Below are 16,764 nucleotides of genomic sequence, written 5' to 3'. Positions count from 1 at the left end.
CAAGTTTTAATTTTTCTTTATATCTAATATTTAATTTAATTTTAATATAAACTGAAATTAGATTCAACTTCAGCAAGCCAAGGTTTTTTAAATACGTAATCTGGGTTTGTTTGGCAGACTAGAGTAGGCGGTAGTTTTATACATATTTGTAATAAATTTCAATGAAAAAGGAGCAAAATTCTGGATTGATTTTATGTGAGTATTAAATCGCATTCACAACTCCGCCGATGGCGATTAACCAACCCAAACGCCAGCTGCATAGTTTTGAAGGTACCTCTGTGTAGCAGACGAGTGCACTCAAAAACCCAGTAGATCCCAGTAGATTCGGAGGCGGCACAGGACAGAGCGCCAGAATACACGATGGCCGATCAAATGGTGGTGAACACGACGTTGCCAATGGCGGGGCGGCGCCTTGACCGGGATGTTAACCGGCTGCTGGCCTCGGGCTACCGCACCACCGTCGACGACAACATGGCCAAGCTGGATGTTTGCCTCGAGGGGCCACTGGGCAGCGCCTACGAGGGCGGCGTTTGGACGGTCAATGTGGTCATGCCGCAGGAGTATCCGCTGAAGGCGCCGCGCGTTCGCTTTGTCACCAAGATCCTGCACCCAAACATCGAGTTCATCACGGGCCTGGTCTGCATGAATGTGCTTAAGCAGGCCTGGTCATCCAGCTATGACCTGGTCAATATATTCGAGACCTTTCTGCCACAGCTGCTGCGTCACCCGAATCCGCACGACTCACTGAATCACCGGGCCGCCGCCATCATGAAGCACTCGGAAAAACTATTCCGCGAGCACGTCATCCTTTGCATGAAGACATACGCCATGCCCGCCATCCTTCCGACAAGACAACTGGTGCAGGAGGGACTCGAGAAACGTTCCTCGGATCTCAGCCTATCCGACCTGCTGACGGACTCGGATGATGACGTGGATGGAAGCGGGAACAACGCACACATCGCCCAACCATGATCAAGCTAACTATTGAGTATTTGGAAGGTCTTCTTTGTGTCTGTGTATGAGAATAGTTTGTATATGGGCAAATATATCGAAATTTGGAGTAATATTGGCCATGTTCTTGGGGGACCATAATTTAATATATTCCCCACCATAAGTTCAAGACAATTAACAATTTTATGGCTTGTCCAATGTCTTGAAGAAATGTTTGACATTAAATTGTGCGCCTTAATTGTGCCGAGTGAGATGAAACCAGATTGCTGTAATGTTCAGATAAGAAATTAATTTCGCTCCATTAAGGACAATTACAAATTCGAGAGGCATAATTAAAGCTGATGCCAACTCCATTCAGCACATCCACAAGGGCTCCAACCAGGTGATTTCTGATTAATTTGTCTGATTAGGCAATATGCCAGAAAGGCTTTGGTAATCCCATTATGTGGTTCAGTTCAAAAGTGCAGTCATGTGAAAACAACGATTTAATGGTGATAATTATTTAAACAAGTGTTTTTGAAAGCCCAAGAGTCTACGCCTAGCTGATGACAGTTCAAAGTTTAAAAGCCATAACAATGGAGCTAAATGGTTGATAAACTGTATTTGATGGGACTGTGGAATGGGCAAAACGGTTGCCAATTTAAGCTGAACTTAAAGGCTGGCAAACAATCATTTTTCGAAAGGAGTTTCCAATGTCCGTACAAATTTTCAGATGTCTTTCTACTTGACACTGGTATGGGGTGTAGACCAATCTATAACTGTGGGGAAAAAATTGGATAAGTGATAATTCACAAAACTGACGAAATGAATTCGTCTGCCTGCCCCAAAACTGGTTGAATACGATGATGATGTGGGGATGGAGGCCACCTAGACGTGAATTTGGTTTTATTGACGCCTGCTACTTGGCCTGGTCTGAATCTCTGACTGAATGGCTGGCCACCTACCTTCCTGGCCACCTACCTTCCTGGCCGCCCGCCTATCAGGCCCAGAAACCATGGCCAATGTGAGTGCAGTGTTCCAGACAGTTGCGCCGGCAATTCTGGCTAGGATGAGGACGGAGCTTGAGGGGCTTCAGGGGTTTTGGCCAGGTCGAATGCCTGCCTGTCTGCGTGTGCTGCCATCGAATTAGAATACGATGTGGCCCACTCTCTTCATCTCACCGGGAACGAATTTATGCAATAGTCGTTGCCATTTTCGAATCTGAATGACTTTATCTTCACATTTCCACAACGAAATGATGTCTTTAGTGAGACATTCGATTGAAAATGATGGGGTCTGTCGAACGAAATGCAATTGGAATGAGATCGTTTTTTCTCTTTGAGGTACAAACACGTGGCGTTCTTTAAATTTTGCTTAAATTTCGAGCCATTTATCACAGAGATACAAATAATTAGTATATAATTTATTATATTACATTTCTATACGGCCAGTGTTTTTGCAATTTTAATTTTCAACCACCATCTTGGGTTTTGATTTCACTTTTTGCCCTTGAAGCATTTAATTTCTCAATTAACTTTCCGGAAAATACGTACGGATCAAACAAGTTTCATTCGCCTGCCAATTGCAGGTAAATGTTTACATCCAAAATCCGGGTATCAAACAGAACAGTCTACATGGGCTTGACATTTCATAAAATGTTCGAGTACATCAATCATTTAATCAAACAACTTCGCTAAAACATTTTGGGCTAGACATCTGTGAGCCCAGCTCTGACTCAAACGGAAAATGCTTGAGCAAGACGGTGAATGGACTTTTCAATGGCCAATGAATGGGTCAATAGACGGTTAAAGCCAACTGTCCTGGAATTGAGCATGCATCCGCTAGCGCTAATTTATTCAAGGCAATTGACTCGCAGCGAGGCGAGTCGAGTTTAGTTGACTCTGCACGGTAATGGGACGCGGAGGCTAGCCTCATTAGCATATTCTAATTAATTTATATTATTCCAGAATGCACAAAACTTAATTGGTATGGACCACTTAGTTAATGAAATTGAAGCTGCCGACAAGCTGGTACTGTCTCCAGCCCTTTGGAAGAGTCGTGCTGTCTTTTAATTCTGGTATTCATGCCAAATTCTTAGCTGCTGACAATTTGGCGTGACTGGGAATGAAAACCAGGCACTTCGCATGTACTTGATGGAAAGTTTGCAGTGCTACAGGGTTGACAACATTCCACAGCAATCTTTGCGACTCCGCCCGCCTTGGACACATTCTCATTAAGGAGCAGCTCCTTTCACGAGACTTCCCGAGTTGTTGGCAAACAAAATTCGGTCGTCGTCTTCGCCGAGTTAGTTATGACTGCCAACTTTCCGACACACAATTTGCATTTGGGTTTCCCTCCACCTGGCCAAGGAGTTCCAGTGCTTGCAAGTTATTTCTTTCGCCCTGTTTGACAACCAAAGGACATGTGTTCCAGTTCCTCGAAGGACCTCATTCCTTTCATTCTCTGTCTCACTCGGCTAATTTATGCCAAGACAGTAGTTTGTTGATGACGAACAAGATGGGTATACGTTTGCCGGAGACACACCTTTGTGTGTGTCCCCGCATAAATGTCTTGTTAATTTCTGAAAACCCAGGCAATCGTTGCCTCCACTCAAAGGTACTCAACATTCCGTAGGACTAACCACACTTGAGACCCTTGAGAGTTCTCCGGCAGAGCGGTTTGGCTTGCCGGGTTTTCCCCTCCACGAACATGACCATTGTTTGCCTACACAATTGGGTCCCTACCACCCCCACCAGCCCCACCACCTTTGCCCCCCAACTGGTGGCTGGGAATGTGCAATGTCAGGGATTGAAGCCGTGTCTTTGGACATACGCCAAACAATGCAGCTTCAATTACCAGGCAGCTTACAGCTTGTTTAGCAGAGAATGTTTTTGTCCGAAGCCTTGGTGGTTAGGCTCGAGGAAGGAACCTCATTCCGAGCTGGATGATTGTTTGCGAACACACACCTTCCGTGGCAATCAAAACTTTTCTTAATGATGCAGACACTGTGGAGCATCTCAATTGGGAGTTATACCTGAAGTTTAGGCAGTTTAAAATTCAATTGCTTACTTGTATTATTATGCCTATATTATAATGCCTAATACAAGGATATTGTAAGCCGATTGCCCATCATTGAATAATTCATCAAAAGACACGATTTCGCTGCAATCGCTGATAAAAACAATAATCATCCATCTGCCTTTAAGATAAATCTAAGCGGATGTAAGACAACCCCGAACACTTCCAAGAAAATCACATCCAACCTTGAATTGGAATGCGAATGATAAAGTAAGGCTGTGAATGCCACTCAGCTCTGTTCCATTCAAATTGCTGGACATTAAACGGATGTCGATAAATGAGACTGACAATGACAAACATGAAAGCGAAAAAGTAGCCAGAAAGGAGAGCGAGCTGCCCCAGCCCCTCAGAGTCAATAAAATCCCCAAAAAGCAAAATCCCCACAGTGAGGTCACTGGGATAAGCTAAAAATGGGAAATGTTAAACCAAAGCGGAGAGATCTGAGTGACAGCTGAACCTCTGAGCCTCCGAACCTCTGCACCCAGTTCCCTTTTAGCCCTTTTTTGGTTCATGGTCCCGTCTCCGGGTTAACAGATGGCAGAACATATACGGTCACAGTACCACATATGTCAACCGGAGCCAGTCCGGATGATTGCAGGCCAGTGGTGGTACACTCGCAAAAGCAAACTCCCTTTTACTTTACTATTAGGTGGAACCAAAACCAGCTTAAATCAATGAACTTATGTTGGCGTACAGTGAACAGGAAACAAGTTAGAGGATTGGATTTGGAATAGATATCCAAAAAAAATCCATTACAAAAATGTAAGGTTTTTGCTAATACACAAAATTTATTCTGATGAAACGCAACGCCAGAACTGAATCATTGCCTCTCTTTTGCTAGCAAACGCGTATTTCATTTTTTGAAGTGTAACCACGGGCTAGGAAGGCACAGGAGATGGTCAACTGAAATGAGCAAATGTCAAGTGCACGCCCGAAGGAGGAAGGCAAAAACAAATCAAAGCCAATGGCATAGCCGGCATTTGTCAGCGTTTTGTTTAAACGTGAATTAAAGAATCTCCGTTCCGAGGGGAATGGGAACTTTGTAATCCCCACACATTTTCATGTGGTAGATTGCTTATTTGGCTGTTGGCCACTTGGCGAGAGTGGCAAGTGCAAACATGGGTACCCAGGATCTGAACGCCACTTTCCGCTGCTGCTGCTGCTGCTGCTGCTGCTGCTGCTACTGCTGCATGTGCCATTTGCATAAATCAAATTTGAATTTGCATTGCTGCCTGCAACGAGCAGCTGCAGTGGGTGAGAAAGAGCCGCAGCAGCTGCTGCTGCTCCTACCTCCTGTCGCAGAACCCAAAGCTCCGTTCTCCACAGGCACACACTCATGCTGCCAGGTATTCCAGCTGGATAAACACGTACACACAAAGAAGGATGAGTGCATAAGGATCCACCTGTGAGTGTCAGTGTGAGTGTGTGTGCTCGAACACGCACAGGGCAATGAGCACGCAGCCAAACTTACGCACGCTCGCCTGCCGCACTGCAACGCAAAAACAAATGAGAATGCAAACACACACAGGCGCAGGCACAAATAGCGACAAAGCTGTGCCAAAAACTCACTTCCGACAAAAGAAGCCCAAACGATGTGCCATTAAATGCTAAAAGCCAGTCAAAACTCCAGAGTCAAGAGCCTCTAGGTAAAACTTTCTGCACTCCCTGTTTATAGCATACTTTTGTGCGCTCGTGGCAGCTCAGCTGCGTGGACTTTATTCTATAACGCTTGCTATTTCCACAAGTGAAAATAGTATTAGCATAGTATAATGAATGATCTAATTAATTTTGTACATACTTCCAGTATATTTCCAAGCTAAAGGTTTTTTTAGTGACTCTGAAAAGCGTTTTTCTACAAAATATTATTTATACATTTCATTTAATAAGACTGGAAAAATGTAATAGCTTATATTTGCAGTTCTTTATATTTTTAGCTTCTGACATTTTGGTAGGTTGTTGTTGTCAAGCTCACATTTCCTTTGATTTCTTCGCAATTTCTTGCACATTAGCTGAATAACTTTCGTTGCTACGCTGCGATGCACACACACACGCTTGCCCACAGTTCGTGCCCGCACACACAGAAAGTGCATTAACACCCTGCCACGCCCACAGCGCACTTCGTGGCAACTTTTTGCCTTGTCCAAATTAAATAATGCGCAAAGTTGAGCAAATTTATAATGTAACTCCAAATTGTTGAGTGACTTTTGAGTACATTTTTGCTGTCTGGGATAATTGCGAGATAATTGGTTCGCTTGATAATTTCAGATTTATGACAGTAAGAAATGCAAGGAACTTGGAAAATAGTAGATTAGAATTATCATTTCAAAGTAATATGATTTAGTTAATAGCTGAATAAGAAAGAATAAGCTCATTAATAATATTTTGGGTATAGAGGCTTAACTATATTTTATCCCGCCATTGAAGTATCGGCTCGAAAACTCCCAATTTATTAAAAGAGATAAATTGCCAACCGAGATCCATTCTCACCGCTACTGAAACACACCCAGTGTTCGGCTATTTTTTATCATGTCTCAAAAAAAACGCTTGGAGGCCATTCAATGGCAGTGTCAATGTCGCTCCAGTGGAAAAGGAGAGCAGGGATAATGCCCTTCAATCAAGTTTGTGGCCCCACGTGGCTGACGTGACTGTTGCTCATTTCACGCTTGGCCTTCCCATTGTCCTGCTGCCAGGAGGCTGCCAGGAGGCTGCCAGGAGGCTGCCAGCCCGCCGGCTGATTACCAACGAGTTTGCAGGAAGTCCCGATAAGATTGCAGGTCCATAAACGCCAGGCCTCCTGTTGGAAAAGAAATTTTTAGAGGAGGTGGAACCACAAATCACTTCGTATTTCTATATCACTCGCCTGGTTGCTGTGGAGCAGTGCGCTTCTGATTCGCCTCGGCAGTGTCAACGGTATCCGAAAATTCTAAAAACAAGAATAAATAAGAAGCTTTAATATATCTTATGTAGCAGGAATCTTTAAAAGTTATATTTAAATAATTAAGCACATGCCAAAATTAGCTCTGACTGAATTAGTGACTACTTTTAATGTGCTTATTTAGAAAAATAGTTTACTTAATTTATTAAATCATTTGGGTGTAGAAAATGTTAAGTTATAGGCCATACTCGCAGGACTTCGTTTAACACACTCCATTTCATAGGCGACATCTAGAAAAAATTATAAGTAAAATCAGATTAAACTTCCTTGGGCGAACGGCGTTTTATATACGTACATGTAGGTCTCCGGTTTTCATCATCTATCTTAACTTCTTGGCCTTCGTGGGGTTTTTGATTTAATGCTTGGTCTTCACCAGTATATTCCATAAGACCCTTTGAGAAGCAGGGTTCATTTGGGTCACTTGATTTGTCACCTGCTCTAGTAGTTTGTTTCTGCTCGTCCTTACCAGAAAAGATAAATTTGGACAAAAGTCCTCCACTACTTCCGTCACTGAAACGAATAGGACCACCACCTTCCTTTCGGGTTTCCTTGCTACCTCCGGCAGCATCGTCATTCTTAGTTTCCTTGCCACCACCTCTTCCCCCATCACCGTCTTTTTTTTGCCCATCCTTACCAGACATAAAGGGTTCCATAATCTCCAGAGGAATCGGGTAAATTATCCTAACTCTTCGCTCCGAAGCGATCGATGAAAGGATCTGCAGGTGCCTCAGCTAAACCAGAAAAAAATGAGCTAATAGCTTCATAAAACCCTCATTCTTACCTGAAGTGTAATCTTGTTCTGCGACATCACATCGGAGGCCTCCTTCAGCGCCTTTGAAGCCTTAAGCTCACCTTCGGCCAGAATTATCTTGGCACGAGCTTCCCTGACAGCTTCAGCCTCGCTGGCCAAGGATCTTTCAAGACTAGATGGTAATGTGATGTCCATTCTATTTTTGAAATACAAATAAGTATTAATGAATAGAGTGTGGTAATATCTATTAGATTCGAAATGAAAACAAGATAGAATGCTATAGACCAGTTCACCGACTATTGGATACCCGTTACTTAGCTAGTGGAAGTGCAAACGAGAAATTTCAAAGTTATCTTAAATATCGATAAAAAGTGGTAAAAAAAAATAATTAAAATGCAAAAAAAAAATATAAAAAATTTTGAAAGTGCGTTTTGGGCGTTAGTGTGGGCGTGGCAAAAAGTTGTTTGGCAATCTATAGAAATTTACAAGATTTTTCAAAAGTGTGGGCGCGACAGTTTTGGGAGGCTTGTAGCTTTAATTACAAAATAAAACAAAAAAATGACAAAAAAAGTTTTACAAAAATAAATTTCTAAATTTGAATGCAGATTTTTAGAGAATTGCGCCAGAAACATTTAGAAGTATGGCATTTAAAATCCGATTAAGATAAGTTGAGTTATGGTGTATAGAACTTCAGCCTGTTACATACTTTTCAACGAATCTAGTATACCCTTTTACTCTACGAGTAACGGGTACAATAACATGTGCTTACACATCCACCCGTTCAACGCGAACTCCCCAGCGAAATGTGATTCCTGCTACTGCCTGCTGGATTTCCCTAGAAAGTTGCTGCCTGGAGGTCAAGAGGACATTGAGCGTTTTTGATCCCACTATATTACGCAGCGTGACCTGGGATATCAGCTCGGTGGCCTGTTTTGCATCGTCCACTTGGATAATCGAGTCGATGGGACTGTAAATGCAATAGTACACGACGGCATTTACGGTAATCGTCACCGAATCCTTTGTAAGTACATCCTGTGGGCGAACATTGGTCACGTCGGTGCGCATATCTACTCGGTGAATGTCATCAATGCACGGAAGGATGAACACCAGTCCTGGACCTCGAAGACCTTTCCTGGATGAGATAGAGGTCGAATTAGGCAATAGAAGCAGGTAAACGTTGGAAAAGTCCACCTAAGACGACCTAGCCGAAGTATAATCATTCTAGAGTACTCGGGAACCACGGTTAGGCAAAACAAAATGGAAATGGGAAACGTTATGATCACAAGGAACCAGCAAATACCGACGAGAACCATCTCGAACGTGGAATCCTTATTGTCCTCAGCTGAAAAATAGGCTAGCTTATTAGGAGTGAACCAGGACATTTGGCTTCATTGCTCATACAGGTTTGAATGTATCGACTTGGTGGAGGCCTAGAACCACCATCGGCTGAAGGTCGTTTAAATTCCTTGGGGGGTTTCATTTGGTCAGGTTTACTCATCTCCCCATTGGATGCCGCATCTTTCTTTTCATTCTGATCGTTCATAACGCCAAATTTGATAATAGATTTTAGTATAAAAAGAATATTACTTTACTTGTGTGTATGATGTTTCATTCAAAGCTAACACTACGAAATAAAATATTTGACCCAGGAAGACGACGGAATACCCCCATGAATATTCCCATTTATTTTTGCCATGCAACAGAGGAAAATTCGAGCAAATAAGAGTGGGGTGTTGAATAGCACACAGCCCGCGAGAGCTCATAAATTTCCCTTTTTTCCAGCTAGAAAAGCTCAACTGCAACCCATTCACTGTCGACCCACAAAAACACCAGAAGTGCACATTACTCTGCTTATAAGCGAGCCACATTTTCCCAGAGAATTCATCGGTGACAGCGGGGGAAAATGTTCAGCATATGAGATGGGGGATCGGAAGCTAATGGAAATACATATTGGGCAGAGATGTAACCGGCGGCTTTGGTGCCATAAGAAAATTCCTGACTCTGATTTTTCATTTGAAAAATGGCACTAATTAGCAGAGTGCTACATAATAAAAAATGAGGTGAAACAACACGCCGCAATGATAATTGCTTACAAATGTGTATTAATATAAATGAAAGTAGAGTAACTTCATCTGATATTCCACATTATCCATTATAAGGTTTTCCAACTTTAAAAGTAAGCAGCATTATTGAAATCTCTGCTATAGGAGTTGCCTTGTTATTAGGTATTTCCTATTGCTGTTACAACTTTGAAACGCACTGTACCGTAGGCCAGAGGTGCCGCGCCGAAAGTGTCAAAATCTGACATGGAAAAATGAACCCAACACGAAGAGCTCCTAATTTTAGTAACAAAAGCCGTTTGGTGGCGGGCTTCTTGCTGGCACCCTTTGTGACGCGGAAAACCCAAAGTACTGAGCAAAGTTGCAAAAGTGGCCGGAAGAAGGAATATACGGGGCTGGCTGGCGAGAAGGCTTTTCCGATGATAATACCTGGCGGCGTGAACGTGACGATGACTGGCACGATAACATTGAAATATTACCTTGGCCAAGGATTCCCGGATGAGGGGGCTGCCCAATTTCGCCTCCAAGTTCGGCTCCCATCGTGGACAATTATAATTAGATGTGACTGACGGCAGGGGGAGCTCAATTAAAAGCCACGTGGCTGGGCGAGCACCAAAAATTGGGTTAAAACGTGCAGCGGCAAATAGTCGTACTCGTGTGGAAATGCAGCGGCCAAAAAAGCGCTCGAAAATTGCTTCTATTTCAATTTGCCAGCTTGGTTTTCGGGGCGCGGAAGCGTGACATTTGGACTATGCCGATATTTATGCTTTCCCAGGCTCAAATACCCACATTTACACAACTTTCGGTTTGTGGGGTGGGCAAGGGCCGCACGGGGGTGGGTGCGGTGGAAAAGTTTTCGTTTTCGTTTCCATTTTCCATGCCAAATTTCGAAACACACATCCGCGTCTGCGGTCAACTCCGGATTCGGTTCCGGATCCGTCCGCCCAACCGGAAGCCTTCGGCAATGCGACGATAGGAAATTGGTTTATTTTATTCCCACCGACGGTTTTCTGCGGCCTCGGGTGGTGCGAAAAGTGGGTGGGTGGGTGTCCGTTTTTGGGGGAATTTCCAAATTAACATGAAAAACGATTTAACGATTTCGCTCTGAAAAAATCTAATTAAGAAAAAAACAATTGCCGATTTTATTGCGCACTTTTTGTTTTGGGGGGTGAATAACGAAATAATTAGAGCACCAGTAGTTGAATACTTGATGTTTGTTTTTCAGTGCTGAGCTGCGCCAGCTTTAAGCCAACAAATTGACTGGTTCAGACCCGGTTTTTGGCGGCTGGTGCGCCACTCTGCTTTTGCCCTCTGTCTGGCCACGTTCTAATGAAAACGAGTCCCAAATGAAGTTAGAGTCAACAGCAATAGCGGATGGTAATAACTAGGCCAAAATAAGCAGATGGGGCGGGATGCGGTTAGGCATTTCTATATCACCACCGACGTTCCAATGCACTTTGTTATCGTTATTATATTTTGAAAAAATATTAAAAAGGAAAATGTAAAAGACGAACTCCTAAGAAGCTACAAGTTCAAGTTTGGTTTGAATCCATTCAGTGAAAATGAAATAGATGAACTCTTAAGAAACTATAAGTTTAAGTTTAGCTTGATTCAAGACCCTTTGACAGCTTTCTACTTAAACTATGTTTTTAGCCAATATTTTAACATGAAGTCTTTTAGATTGTAAAAATTCACAGAATACATAACTTCAGATTCTCTTTAAATGACTTCAAAGCTGGGTTCCCAAGTCTACCTTTTATCTGTATATAAACACGAAAACACTCGCCACTCCAAAACAAGTAGAGATAGCTCTCAGCCAGGGTATAAGGGTCTTTGACCTCATATCCACTGGCCGCCAGCCCATTTTGGCCACCCATCGTCCCAGTCACATGCAGCTGAAAATGCATTTGGAGTGTGTGACCGCAGGAGCACGGAAAAAAGAAATGGAGCCGAAAAAAGGGCGAATTGGAGCGCCCTGGAGCTTAAGAATGAATGAAGTGGAAGACATGAATGGGAATACGCGAAACAGGCTAACACTCGTATGGCCGAAAAAAAGAAGCAAAAATGTTGGAAATGGTGGAAAAAATACAGGCTAAATGTGCTCGTTAGTGGTTTTCTGGCTGAGTTTTCCATGTCGATTGTCTATTGAGCCCCCGCTCGTTTATGTGAATACCCCAGATTCGTTTCCGTATCGCATAAATTCCATCTTCAGCGGCTTCGTTTAGCCAGTTCCTCTGGTCTTTTCCGGAATTTGGCATTGCCGAATGTTTGACTTTTAAGCAAAGTCAACACGCAATTTAAATAACAATTGGCCCTTCTTTTGTGGGTGTTCTGCGAGTGTGTGGATGGATGTGTGTTTGGATGAGTGTCATTAGCAAGACATTTATACGCCTCAGTTGAGCACCCAACACATGTTTATGCATATCAGCAACCTTTTGCCGAGCATAAATTAAGTCAAGGCCAGGATTTTGCTGACAAGGAAAAACATTTTGCCAAACATGTGTGTGGCTCAATGTTCAACAAAGGCTTTCTAAGAACCCAGGACATGCGGGGTGCGTTACTTACACAGGGGGATAAGAAACCTAAGTAGCGGAAAATCGGCTCAGTGTGATATTGGAATTTCTGGGAAAGCAGCCTAGATAGTAGTATATCGAATTCAATGAAAACACATTTAACCCCATAAATTCATAACCCATTAAATATGGTTAAGTATTTGTATCCAATAAAGGCACTTCTAAAGAGTATAAAGATAAAGATAGCCACAACTAGAGGTAAAAGAAAAACAGCAGGCGATATTCTAAAGTTATTAACACTGCTATAAAGATTTGACGTGGAGTGTTTGCTATTTGTTTATTTCAACTGAATTTCCGCACATGCATAGTGATTGAAAGCATCTATATGCTAAGTGAATGCTCCTACAGCCAAATCCAGGTGGACCTGGTGGTATTAGATGACCTAGCAGACCGACTTACTGGTCACCTGCACATCCTTATCCTGCGCCACTGCCAATGCTTTTCTTCCGTCGTTTTTATTCTCTTTGCCTTGCCGTTTTATCTAAGCTCAGCTTTGGCATTGTTAATACCAACACATTTTCACATTTTTACCACTTGGAAAATTTACGTATTTCCCAGCCCCCCAGCCCCCTCCCTGCTGCCGATGTCACGGCATTTGGACTTTCCTGCACTTTAGTAAGCGCACAAATCCGCACGAGAAGCGGATGAAGAAAAACGGGATTTTATCTTTTAGACGCTTGTTGCTTTTGGCTCCTTGAAGTCGCCGTCCGGACATTTCCGGCTAAGGAAATACGTATGCTCGTGTGCTGACGTGGAATTATCGCTGGACCAGATTTATACCGGGGCCAACAATGCTGCTAGCTGATTGTGGGAATTAACAGCTCCATTTCTCGGCAGCATTTATTTATGGCTTAAACAGCTAGCGAAAAACAGTTAAAGCATTATTGAATTCAGTCGAAACATTGGTGGCCGCAAATGCTGCACGCCCATTGAATGTCCTTTTCTAGGATTCCTGGGACCTCTCACACTCACACTCACACTTTCCTCCAAGTGCCATCGTTGCCAAGTCATCTGTGCTGATTTCCATGGCAAATTTCTCCTTTCGCACCATTCATTTCAAACGCCGAACAATGGATTCAAAAAAAAAGAAACCGAAAGTGGGAAAAAGTGTCTGCTGCATTGAGACAAATTTAATGAAATTTCAAATTGCCATTCGCCTTCTGTCTAGATCTCAGGATGCCTTCGACTCCTCTTCGTTGTGTGAAAGCTACAAAAAGGGGTTGTTCCGGATTTCTCTTCGAAAATTTGTACTATACTTTAAGACTTTACATGAAAGTGTCTCCTAAAGAATTGGTTCTTTCTAAAGGGTTCAACTTTAATTGAATTAACTGATGTAACCACTTAGCAACAGAGTCACGTTTTTGCCTCCAAAAATAAACAAAAGAATTCGGTAAATTAACATCATAACATAGTGATTTTCATTCTGTCACTTTGGCAGCAAGTATACATACCCGAAAATAAACGAAAAACTAGAATCGGCGAGTGTGAATATCGGAATCTTTCTTCTCCGCCTTCATCGTGGGCTTTGCATGTCGGTCAGGAGTCGACTCAAGTCGCCTCGTTCAGGATGTCCTTTGTGCCGCTGTGACAGCTGCTCATTTCACGCTTGGTAATTTCAATGAATTTTGCGGGGATTCAGCAGGACATGCCATGCCACGGCACGCTATCCACTTATTTGTATGCCGGTCATTAATTAAATTTTCTCATTTATACGGGATACGTTTAGTTTGAATAGTTTCCTTAGGTGGAAGCGGGGCCTATATATTTCTACACTATTATCTAAACAGTTTACTTCTCGCCTTCTTTAAATGCTTAAAAGTAACTCTTTACATAGTGTATATACTTCCAAATAAAAACACCTTTAATCCATCGGGCTAAACAAATCCGATTATATAATATGCATCAATTTACATTAAAACTGGACAGTACAAACAATTTAACAACAAACAATTTAGCAACAATGAATTTCCTATACGAACTGTGATCTTCATCCTATTTCAGCATGTCAGCGTATCGAACTGGCAGATAGGCGAAGAAGGTTTTGAGCATGGAGGAACTTCTGACCAAGTGGGGACTCAGGGCACTCCAGCAGATCCTCGTCAGGTTCAGGATCTTGTCGTTGAGCGGCATTCGGTATTCGGTTTTTATTTTCTTGGCCAGCGCCTGCAGACGTTTAAAGTCATCGAAGGTGTCCTTGGCCGAGAATCCTTCGCGCTTTGCACTGGGTGCTATGTTCAGTTGGGTCTCCACTTTCACAAAGGTGGTCAGTCCCTTTTGTATCTGATCGACAATCTCCTCGTGGCAGTAGGTTTTCCCATACCGACGCTTAATCCACTCGAGCATCACAAAGGACTTGTGCGAGTCGGGAAATGCGGCAAAGACGCAGCGTGGATCCCGTTTCAGTATGGAGAATCCATCGCGCAGCAGGCGCTCCATTAGATGTTGGTTGTTGGGGTCGAACTTTTTGATGCTCTTTGTCCAATCCAGAGCCTCCTGTGTTTTGCACATTTCCTCCGGCTCATTCTTGGATGGCTCTATAAAATTGATTGGGTTTTCGGATTGGCCAGATGACTGGCGGCGTTGATGAGCCTCCAAGGAGCCGAACCACATGTTTTGGGCGCACTGAACGATGGCCGCCACCAACTGGTCCCGGGGATTGATCCGTCCGTTGTAGTCATCCTCGCTCGAGGGACAACTTTGCTCCTTCAAGGAGCGGATGGCCTGGGCGCGCATCACATCCCTGGGAACTGGACTCTGATCCTGCGGAGCAACCGCATGGTAGTTGAACACGAAGGGACCATGCTGGTGAGGACCCACGAAAAAGCGTCCCGGCCTCGAAGGTTTCTTGCAGGAAGATTGCCTATCGTCGCCGAATTTTGATTGCGTGATAGACACCCTGCGCGGACGTTTGATGTGTCCTAGTATAGGGGGTGGACACTTGGAAAGCTTCCCCTCCTCGGGTAGCGTGGGGCACGGGATGTCATCATCGGGATCCGAGACCCGCACTTTGCTTAGCCGACTCACGTGGTCCCTGCCGGTAATCACATGGACACCCAAGGTGGGCTTGGCACTCAGACGCCCGATGTCCGCCTCCTGCGATAGGTACTTCACCTTGATCCCCTGCACAGCCGTTGGCACCTTGCCCACCGAACAGATCTGATCGTGATCCTCCACCAACATGACATCCGTGTGGTGGCGCTCGCGAAGTCGTTTCCATCGCAGCGTGAACTCCTCAATGTCCCGTTCCAACTGGGCCACAATACGTTTTTTAAGGAGGGCATCCTGCCGTGAAGTGATATCCACGAGAGCCAAACACTGTTTATGTGCCTTGACCACCGCTGCATCCTTGACCAGCTGCTCCTGACGCCGCGCCTCCTTGTGGAACTCGCATATGGGCATCGCCTCGTTCTCCGCCGGCTGAGCACCATCTATCGATGACCAGTAGTCGGTCATGACGTCGGCCACCATCTTGAAGAGCATCCGCTTAACCGGTTGGAACCTGTACGCGGCGAACCAGCGGTTCTCCTCATTCACCTTGTAGTTGGGCCGCTCGCCGGCTGGCCAAAATGGAAAGGAGACAACGTGGCAGGGTCGCTTGGCAGTGAACTTGCCGCCACCCTTGGGTAGCTTTGGTTTGGGCAACGAGGTGAAGTAGGGGGACCGAACGTTTCGGGGATCCGATGACCGTCTGGTCGGTGAAGGTGTTGGCAACGAGATGGAGTGATATTCCATTGCAGGAGCTATTGACTCTTTCTTATTCAGCCGCTCCACACCCGGCGGCAGAATTTTGTCCAATTCCCTCATGGTCATCTCCAGATCCAGGAAGGTGATGGCCGACATCAGGATCCGTTCGCTGTAGGCAACTCCGGCGCCCTTGTAGCAGGCCTCCAGCAGAAAGTAAAGGAAGGCCAAGTCGCTGCCGCGACAAATCCCGATTAGCTTGCGCAGCATTCGGGTCTTCACCATGGGAGTGACTCCCAAGCGGCTGAGACAGAACTGGGTGCGGTACACGGTCCCTTCGGCGTTGTCATCGCGGATGGAGAAGGCCAGTGCCTCGACGGCCTGCACCTGGAAGTCGGACAGATTGGTGTACCATGAGGCCCCCACTGGTGCTGGCTTGTCCCGCATGGTTACTCTAACTATTTATTTTGTATCGCGAAAGAGGTAACAGAAATAGGCTAAATAAAATAACTTAAAATTTTGTTGATGCTTTGTGTGCAAAGGCTTGAAGCAAAGTTTAAACTGAACCAACCCATTTTTGTTTTAAGTTGAAACGCACACTTTTCGTCATATAAATATCATATCGCCTCTAGACTTAGCAAAAAAAATACCTCCCAGTTGAATACAAAAGTGCAGACTTCATTCTCTTTGTGAAATACGTGTACTTAATTTGCAACTGGGTGTCACTATGTTTCAGTAAAACCAGGCCACTGATAA

General features: G+C 44.2%; 3 protein-coding genes across 3 annotated transcripts; 1 reads left to right on the top strand and 2 right to left on the bottom strand.

Annotated features, from left to right (window-relative positions):
* The first annotated feature begins 121 nt into the window (after positions 1–121).
* On the top strand, positions 122–1,066 carry LOC6553870 (ubiquitin-conjugating enzyme E2 H). Its single transcript, XM_001980433.3, has 2 exons — positions 122–195; positions 255–1,066. Exon 2 carries the CDS (start codon positions 361–363, stop codon positions 970–972), a length of 612 nt encoding a protein of 203 aa, XP_001980469.3. The 5' UTR covers positions 122–195; positions 255–360; the 3' UTR covers positions 973–1,066.
* A 5,418-nt stretch (positions 1,067–6,484) lies between these two features.
* On the bottom strand, positions 6,485–9,303 carry LOC6553871 (band 7 protein AGAP004871). The gene is made up of 8 exons (XM_001980434.3): positions 9,096–9,303; positions 8,886–9,036; positions 8,464–8,826; positions 7,725–7,890; positions 7,239–7,674; positions 7,132–7,173; positions 6,869–6,931; positions 6,485–6,802 (listed from the first exon to the last, which is right to left on the bottom strand). The coding sequence occupies exons 1-8, from the start codon at positions 9,235–9,237 to the stop codon at positions 6,744–6,746; spliced, it is 1,422 nt and encodes a 473-aa protein (XP_001980470.2). The 5' UTR covers positions 9,238–9,303; the 3' UTR covers positions 6,485–6,743.
* Positions 9,304–14,196: 4,893 nt separating this feature from the next.
* Positions 14,197–16,579, bottom strand: LOC6553872. The gene has a single exon (XM_001980435.3). The coding sequence runs from the start codon at positions 16,453–16,455 to the stop codon at positions 14,320–14,322; it is 2,136 nt and encodes a 711-aa protein (XP_001980471.1). The 5' UTR covers positions 16,456–16,579; the 3' UTR covers positions 14,197–14,319.
* Between the last annotated feature and the right edge of the window lie 185 nt (positions 16,580–16,764).

The sequence above is a fragment of the Drosophila erecta genome, unplaced genomic scaffold (assembly GCF_003286155.1).
Source record: "Drosophila erecta strain 14021-0224.00,06,07 unplaced genomic scaffold, DereRS2 tig00000000-arrow-pilon, whole genome shotgun sequence".
Lineage (NCBI taxonomy): Eukaryota > Metazoa > Arthropoda > Insecta > Diptera > Drosophilidae > Drosophila > Drosophila erecta.
This window is presented reverse-complemented; position numbering and strand designations above follow the sequence as displayed.

Bases quoted from the DNA above. Each gene is read 5' to 3' on its own strand.
- LOC6553870 (XM_001980433.3), top strand. From the start codon at position 361: ATGGCCGATCAAATGGTGGTGAACACGACGTTGCCAATGGCGGGGCGG.
- LOC6553871 (XM_001980434.3), bottom strand. From the start codon at position 9,237: ATGAACGATCAGAATGAAAAGAAAGATGCGGCATCCAATGGGGAGATG. The intron at 8,827-8,885 runs GTGGACTTTTCC...TATCTCATCCAG, and splicing joins CTTCGGCTAGGTCGTCTTAG to GAAAGGTCTTCGAGGTCCAG. The intron at 7,675-7,724 runs GTAAGAATGAGG...TTTCTGGTTTAG, and splicing joins AGAACAAGATTACACTTCAG to CTGAGGCACCTGCAGATCCT.
- LOC6553872 (XM_001980435.3), bottom strand. From the start codon at position 16,455: ATGCGGGACAAGCCAGCACCAGTGGGGGCCTCATGGTACACCAATCTG.